This window comes from Poromitra crassiceps (genome assembly GCF_964638095.1).
Source record: "Poromitra crassiceps genome assembly, contig: HAP1_SCAFFOLD_357, whole genome shotgun sequence".
Taxonomy (NCBI): Eukaryota; Metazoa; Chordata; class Actinopteri; order Beryciformes; family Melamphaidae; genus Poromitra; species Poromitra crassiceps.
This window is the reverse complement of record NW_028152047.1, coordinates 95033-103724: the sequence shown is the minus strand read 5'-3', so window position 1 is coordinate 103724 and position 8692 is coordinate 95033. Positions and strand designations below refer to the sequence as shown.

Genomic DNA, 8692 nt, shown 5'->3' with positions numbered 1-8692 from the left:
TGACGTAATGTAAATGTAATGTAAATCTATCAAATGCTGCACATCAGATTAGCGGCTGATGTGGACAGCAGCAGGCAGACGTAGAAGAAGTCTTCGCAGAAAAACAATTTAGAGATGTAGAGATCTGACATCACTGTCAACTTAAAAGTCATATCAGATAAAACGATTTAGAGATGTAGACATCTGACATCATGTCAACTTAAAAAAGAAAAGAAAAAAGTTATATCAGATAAAGCTGAAGACAGATTCATAATAGGTGGACAGTGCAAGAAGTAGATAGCTGAAGCCCTCAAACAGTTACCATATAAGTAACTTTGAGACATCTTGAACAGCCAACGTATACTGTACTGTACTTATATGGGTCAGAGTACCGCTCACACGCGCTTTGATTGACAGGTGATCTGTGCAAAGCGCGTTGGAGAAACACCACAGCCGAGCACACCAAAGATGGAGACTAAACTAAAATAAAGAGAATTCCAGGAGTTGTTTTGTGACAAAGTGTGTTATCATTTCCTTTTAGGATGAACCCACATTGCCTCAACCTGCTGCCTCGTCTTTCTACTGCAGTTAGTGAAGAAGTGTCTTTCAACACTAGAGACCGGGCCTGGGCTTCAGTTCAGTTCACTTTATTGAAGATAAAAGCATATTAATCAACAATGAAATGTAAATACACCAGGTTTAGCCAAAAGGCTCATTTTCAATAACCCGACGCTGCCAGATGGACGGGTTAGCTTCACATTACGTTTCACTAAACCAGTCGATCTGGGAATGCAGTACCCCGACCCGCTGACGGAGGCGGGCACTTTTTCCAAGCTACTTGGCAGGTGATTGGATGACCCATCTGTCTATCACCGCTGGTGCGTGTTAACTTCAACCAATCAGATCGCCATGCCTCTGACGTCACGTTTGCGACCGGAGGAAGGTGCCTGTGCCTGATCTCCGTGGTAGTCTATCATTGATTGAGTCCTCACCGTCCTCATCGTCGTAAAGTCGCCTTCGAAGCATGACGTTCGATTATAACAAACTAGTTGTGTGGCTTAGCCTTCCCAAATGTTGAGGGTCGTTTTTTTTAATTGAATACATAGAATTGGGAACGTTACATTCAATTTCATTCAGACTGCCTGTCACTTCCGCGGCAGCAGTGTTGAGTGAAAAGAACTACAAAGACCATGTGCGTCACACAGAAAGCCCGCCTAAGGCTGCCGCTGATTCGTCGAGCCGGCCATGGTTCGGGTTTCTAAGCCAATCATCTTAACTGCCTGTGCATGACAAGATGGATTACGTCGAGAGAATCTCTTTTGATCTCTTCTTGCATTCAGCATGTTGGTTGGACATGCATCAATAAGACTATTGGTTTATTTAATGACCATTATTGTGAAGGTTTTAACCAGAAGTTTCAATGTTATTCTGGCTCACTTGACATTTTGCGGCTTCAGTCAGCCTGACAGTCTGCACGCAAATCACACCAGCTGTGTGTAAATGCGAAATAAAAGGTGAGGATGCAATGCTAGTTTGCCGTTTGATGCAGAGACGGTTGTCATAAACATGGCCTTAGTTGTCTGCTCCTGTAGTCTTGTATTGCTGTGTTCTTTGTATTTGACTGTTACCGGTATTGATTGTTTGATTGGTTGTTTTGTTTTTCTAATCCTTTGTGAGTTTCCTCTGTGAGAAGTGCTATACAAATAAAATGTACTTACTTAACCTATGCATGTGTATGTTAAAATGACTACCGGTATTTCTTTTTTCTTATTTCCTTTGTAAAGTATCATTGTTGATATTGATATGGGGGAGGTACCTTTATAAGCCATTTTTGGCTTCTAACCTCTCCTGCACAATATTCTAATTTTAAATGATTACTGTATTTGATATACTGTATGCACTGTATTATGCGCAAATAAAAACGACCATGCCTGGAGGGAGAAGGGGCTAGTTTTCATCCAAGACCTATACATAGATGGTCATTTTGCATCTTTTGGTCGACTGAAGAGGAAGTTTGTGTTGCAAAAATGAACTACAAGGCCACAACTATTATTATTATTATTATTATTATTATTATTATTATTATTATTAGGAAAAGCTAAATATTACTAATCTCTCTAAAAAAAGCATACCAAGAAAACATTTTAAAATAAACAAAGAAACAAATTAATAAAATGCAAAAATGTGTCATTGTGTGTTAGACTGATGGAAAAAAAAATCAAATTTCAATAAAGTCTATAACATTAACAAAGGGTGTAAAAAGTGAATGGGTCTGAATACTTCCAAGTAGATCAATCAATCCAAGTTCACTGTATATCTTTGATTACCGTATTCATATATTGTGCAGTTGGTGTAGTGTAGTTGTATCTGATATCAGCCTTTCAATAAAAATCAGGTGAATGGGACTACCTAGTTATTAAATTACGATACAATAAATACATGACATGCTTCTCTCGCTCTCTCTCTCTCTCTCTGTGTCTCTCTCTCTCTCTGGCTGCAGTGTGCTCGGCCGCCCATGGCCGCTACGCCCAGAAGCTTCTGAGTGATCTGTTCTCTAACTACACCAAGGCTCTGCTGCCGGTGGAGGACACCGATCACGTCATCAACGTCACACTGCAGATCACACTCTCACAGATCATAGACATGGTAACCAACACACACATGCACACACACACACACACACACACATTTGATTTGATTTGATTTATTTGACACATTTTCATAAAAAAAACTTTACAAAAGTAAGGTGTAATAAAAAAAACAGTCAAGGATTACATAAAAAAGCTTACGCTTATTTCCATTATGGTCCTTGTTGGTAAAGGGGAAAGGGGAGGAGGGAGGCACAGATGTACTCAGACAACATAAGTTCAACACAATTCACTGGCAACACATAACATACATTAATCAATACAACTACCTTAAAACAGACCCCAGCCTATAACTAATGTCCCCCACTGAGCCATTTTTTCACATTTGTCTTAAATCTACTTTTATCTCTGTTGGTAAGCTGTTCCAGAGTACTGCAGCAGAGTAGACAAAAGAGTCCCTGTATACCTGCAAGTTGTACTTTGCTGGTACAATGTCCGTGGGGCTCCCTCTAGTGGAGTATGTGTGTGTGTCTTTAACCCTTTTAAAATAATCTCTAAAATAACTTGGGACTTCTCCATACACTGTCCTGTGTACCTGGCACAACTGTAACTGCTTCACCCTGTCTTCCACCTTGAGCCATTTGAGACACATGCACACGCGCACACACACGCACACACACACACACACACACACACACACACACACACACACACACACACACACACACACACACCCTTTGTGTTGCTTACATAGACGATGTAAAGTCTATGTCAAATAATTTTTAGGGGGGAAACTATTTTCTTTTCAATTTCTTCAGACGGTTCCCCTCTGGTTTAGACAGTCCTTCAGTAACAGACTCATATCCAACGCAGACTTTGATTGTGACATTTATTTATTTATTTATTTAAGATCCCCATTAACCACTGCCTCAAGCAGCGATTATTCTTTCTGGGGTCTGAAATGACAATATAAAATTCAAGAAACAAAAAATAATTAAATTAAAATACATAATGAAATCAAATACGGTAATACAACAATAACCAGAAACATTACACAGAAAATAAACTTGCCAAAAACAGCTTTCTAAAGTTCAGTTTGACAGAAAACAATCTTCTACAATGTTAGTGGAAAAAAGTAATAAAAATAATGCAATAAACTGATTAGTTGAAAATAATTCTAAACCACACATATACATAAAACAAACACAAGCAAAAACAATTATTAATTGAAAAGAAAATCGTCAACATAAAGCAGACATAACTCATAACAGAATACAATAACAAACATCAGTAAAGCTCCGTTAATTTGCCACTTTGAAGTGGCTTTCAATGAATGAGGAAATAGGCGTGTCTGACGGTGTAAAATCGGAGCTGTCCATACTGCATTGTGATTGGCTAGTTGTTACAAAACCACGCCTCTTTCGCAGGGACGAGCTCCTGTTCGCGAGCATTTTTCAGGTGCACGAGCTCAGAGCTGATAAAGAAATCCCAAATTGACAGACCCAGATGATAACTGGCATCGTGGTACAGAATAGCGCGGTTGCTTTGATCTGGTTAAGCCAAACCAGATCAAGGGACAGATCCTGGATCTGTTTATCCGTCATTCGTGGTAATATGGGCCATTGGTGTCTTATGATGAACATATCTGAATATATCGAACCCTAACCCAGAAGCACAATTATCCTTACCTGGAGTTAAGAGGATGCGATGTGTACAGTATGAGTAATGGCAGCCAGGGTTTAGTTACCTTTTAAAATGTGCCCTCTCGTCAGGACGAGCGGAACCAGATCCTGACCACCTACCTGTGGATCCGTCAGGTTTGGAAGGACGACTACATGAGGTGGAGGCCGGATGAGTACGAAGGCCTGGACACCATCCGCATCCCCAGCAGCTACGTGTGGAGGCCGGACATCGTCCTGTACAACAGGTCAGTCACTCAGCAGTGATGCGTGGATACCGGACAAATATTATATATACCTTACTTATGGATATTGGCCAAAGCCCAATCCAGTCCCCAGAATTGTCAAATAAAATCATCGACGACATGCTACTATGACCCGCCTCTCAACCTGTCATCTCAGACAAGTTATGTTTTCAGTCTGAAACGGACTCCGACCCGGGTTCAGTTTGACTTTAAGAAATGTTCATATTGAACATCCATGGTTTGCAGAAATGTAAGTTTTTATTCCCCTCCTCCTCCCTTGCACCCCCCTCCCCCCCACACACACACACAGTGCCGACGACCATTTCTCCAGCTCCATGGAGACCAACGTGGTGATCAGCAGTGAGGGCCAGGTGATGTGGGACCAGCCGGCCATCACCAAGAGCTCGTGCTCTGTGGACGTGGCCTTCTTCCCCTTTGACCTTCAGGAGTGTCGGCTGACCTTTGGCTCCTGGACGCACAACGGAAACCAGATGGACCTGGTGAACGCTCTGGACAGCGCCGACCTCGCCGACTTCGTCTCCAACGTGGAGTGGGAGGTGAGTGACTCTTGACGCTTTCGCCACCAGCAGCATGACAGCGACTATTTTTTTTTTTTTAGCACATATTCAAACATACAAAAATACTGATAAGTTATCAACAAGACAAGAAATGCGCAAAGTAGAGGCAGGAGACCCGCAAGGGCCTATACGAGGCCTCTACTTGTATAACATCATAAGTAGAAATAAAATCAGCAAGTATGAAATAAAATTAAAATTTAACGAAAAAAGAAAGTAAAGAAGAAGAGTTAAAAACATAATCTCAATAACTGTCAAACTAGTCATCATTCATCTAGTTTGACAGTTATTGAGAGTTGATTTGAGTTAATGAGTTATTAATTTGAGTTAGTGTGGACCAGTGATGTCACTGGTCCACACTTTAACACTCAATAACTGTCCAATTAAATGACAGACTTCAAAACAGTTTACAGTTTTCTGATATACTACTGATGTTCTAATGATACAAAGCTGGTTGAAAATGGGCAGAGTGTTCCTTTAAGTCTCAAGTCATTTAGTCTCAAGTCAAGTCGCAAGTCGTCAAAACAAGGACTCAAGTCAAACTTGAGTCCAAGTCACCAATTCTCAAGTCCGCCCATCTCTCTGCTCTGAGCAGGTTCTGGGCATGCCAGGCAAGAAGAACGTGCACCTGTACGGCTGCTGCTCGGAGCCCTACCCCGACATCACGTTCACGCTGCACCTGAAGAGACGCTCGTCCTTCTACATCTTCAACCTGCTGATCCCCTGCATGATGATCTCCTTCCTGGCTCCTCTGGGCTTCTACCTGCCCGCCGACTCTGGGGAGAAGGTGTCTCTGGGCGTCACCGTGCTCCTCGCCCTCACCGTCTTCCAGCTGATGGTGGCCGAGAGCATGCCGCCCTCCGAGAGCGTCCCGCTCATAGGTGAGTGAGAGAGAGAGAGAGAGAGAGACAACCACCTGACCCACACAAATACAGTATAGCCGTTTTCACACATGCCTACAGGAAGGAACGGCTATTTCCCGGAATTTCCCTTCACACCTGAGGGATCACATGTGTGAAAATAGCCGTGAAAGAAGCTGTATTTTGACGCTGTACTTAAAGCGTAAAACGTAAAGCGCATTTCGGGGCCTAAAAACATGATGCTATGCTTCCCGAGTCACGGGTAGGCAGGCGCAAAGCGTGTTTTTTTTGCGTTTAACGCCAGTTTAGCGCCTAAGGCCAGGGGGAAGATAGGGCCCACAGCCTTCAGTTTTTAGAGCATGACTGTTGGATGTTTTTTTTGCTCTCGCCGATCTTTACATTTGCTCTTTCAACAGGAAAGTACTACATCGCTACCATGGCGATGATCACAGCCTCCACGGCGCTGACAATCTTCATCATTAACATCCATCACTGTGGCCCCGGGGCCCGGCCCGTGCCGCAGTGGGCCCAATGCCTCATCCTCAACCACCTGGCCCGCGTCTGCTTCGTCTACGAGGACGAGGAAGACAAATGCCTGGGAGCAGGAGGAGATGGGTCACCTCCTGGGAAACAAGCTCCTTCGCAGGTGATGTGAATAATGTAACCATCAGACCCTTAATCATTCACTTATATTGTATATATATGTATATTATATATATTCATATAATATATATAATATATTCAAGTAAGCCCAACCTCTGACTCAGGGATTCTCACTTTAATTATTTGACATCAGCAGGAGAACTGGGACGTGAACATGCAGCCGTGGGGAGGCAGGGATGGCAAGGACGGGCCGGGGGAGCCTGTGAACCCCGGGGCGGACTGCAACACGCAGACGGACCGGAGGGAGGAGGGCCTGGTCGTCGGCATCGACCATTCGGAGGAGGAAGGAGGAGCTTCTGGAGAAGGGGAGAAGAAGGAGGTGCTGAAGAGCCCGTGTGGGTGCCAGCAGCAGCAGCAGGGTCTGCACAGGAACGTCCAGTACATCGCCAGCTGCTACCAGGACCAGCGGGACGCACAGGTGCTCCCCGGGGAGTGGAGGAAGGTGGCCAAAGTCATGGACCGCTTCTTCATGTGGCTTTTCTTCATCATGGTCTTCTTCATGACCCTCCTCATCCTGGGGAAGGCCGTCTGAGAAGCAACCCGAGCGCCACAGAAACACCTGAAATGACCACCACCTCTTCAGGCCGTGCCGTGGCACACCGATCAAACATTATCCAACAACTGCTGGATAATGTTGGATTGGTCTTCCATGGTGGCGGCACGCAATGTGTTAAAATGACGTGCCGGGACCACAATCTGGCCGCTTGAAAGTAACGACAGTCTGAGTAAGTCAAACGTGCCGCCCTAGAGAGAAGGGGTGGCGCGACTTCCAACTTTCTCATCACGAGATAGCTGGTTCAAGCCCCGACGTGTCCAGTTTTGAACCTAGTAGTAACCGTTTTTAACCCCCCGACCCAAACCATAACCCTAACCCCCAGTGGTGTAGTCTACGTGATACGCAGGTATACACACTGCGAAATGACTCAGATTTGCGTATGTGCACTGGGAAATGCGCTATGATACGTATCGTTTTCAATTTCCATTCATAAAATTTACCCTGTGCGCTCTGTGTGTTACCCTACGTTCACACACAGCACCCAAGCCTTGCCTTTACCCACGCTTTTAAATAGGCGTCCTTTTTAGTCACTGAGGCTGTGTACACAGGGCGCCTCAACGTGAACCTTGCGTGTACCCACGCCTCACCTGACCTGCGCCGATTTTTACCTGAGTTCTATTTTCAAGCCGACTAGGCGCGTGAAGGCAGACTTTTTCTGTCAAGCCATGAAAGAAAAACGCGACAATATCCGTGGGAAATGGCAAAGTCAACTGAATTTCAAAATAAAATGGTGTTACAGCGTTGAGCAGAGAGAGAGAGAGATTGACGGGTGGCTATCACGTGGGGCTTTCTCCCCGTCGGCAAACAAATCTGAAAAAAGGTAGAATACACCACTGCTAACCCCAAACCAAGTTGTTTTACTTGCCGGCAAGTCAAGCCATGGCTCCCGTGACACATTACCGGGCCAAAAAGGGCCGGTGTGCCACGAGTTGCGGGGAGTTGCGGGGGTCTGTCCTTATACGCCTGGTTACTGAGCCTCCCCAGCCGGGGCTCGGTAAACAGGCAGTAGCGTTGGCTCCCGCAACTCGCGCCCGGGCTCCGAGGTGGGCGGAAGTAACCAGGAAGAGCCCATGTCTGTGTTGGATCAATGTGGCACATCATTTCAACACATTCCGGGACACCAGCACAGAATGCTAATGCTAATGCTAATGCTAAGAGGTCGTGGTCATTTCATTTCATGTTGTCAGAGAGAGAGCAGGCTTTCCTGGGTTTAGCCTCTAATAGAGTACTGCAGGAATGAGTCCGGAACACCATGGATGTTAGCATTTCCGGCTCGTAGCCTACGTGTAAAAGTCAATGGGATTTTTTATGGGGATTTGAAATGGGGGATGAAATAAGGTGTGTCATTAACAAAAGCTTATGAAACAGCAAAGTTTGTGTGCAGCAAGATAATCTTCACAAATGAGGAGCACTTTTATGACTTTTCAAGCGTTTATTGAAAATCGCATTTACGCTTCAAAAGTCATAAAAGTGCTCCTCATTTTTATGCCTCCGCCGGCGATAGCCAGGCCGGCGGAGGCATTATGGATCCGGGTTGTCCGTCCGTA

General features: G+C 44.7%; 1 protein-coding gene across 1 annotated transcript; it reads left to right on the top strand.

Moving 5' to 3' along the window:
- Positions 1-2418: 2418 nt before the first annotated feature.
- Positions 2419-7121, top strand: LOC310771107 (neuronal acetylcholine receptor subunit alpha-10-like; the record flags this gene model as incomplete). The annotated part of the gene is made up of 6 exons (XM_083663777.1): positions 2419-2625; positions 4340-4494; positions 4802-5048; positions 5662-5947; positions 6343-6572; positions 6723-7121. The coding sequence occupies 6 exons, from the start codon at positions 2419-2421 to the stop codon at positions 7119-7121; spliced, it is 1524 nt and encodes a 507-aa protein (XP_083519903.1).
- Between the last annotated feature and the right edge of the window lie 1571 nt (positions 7122-8692).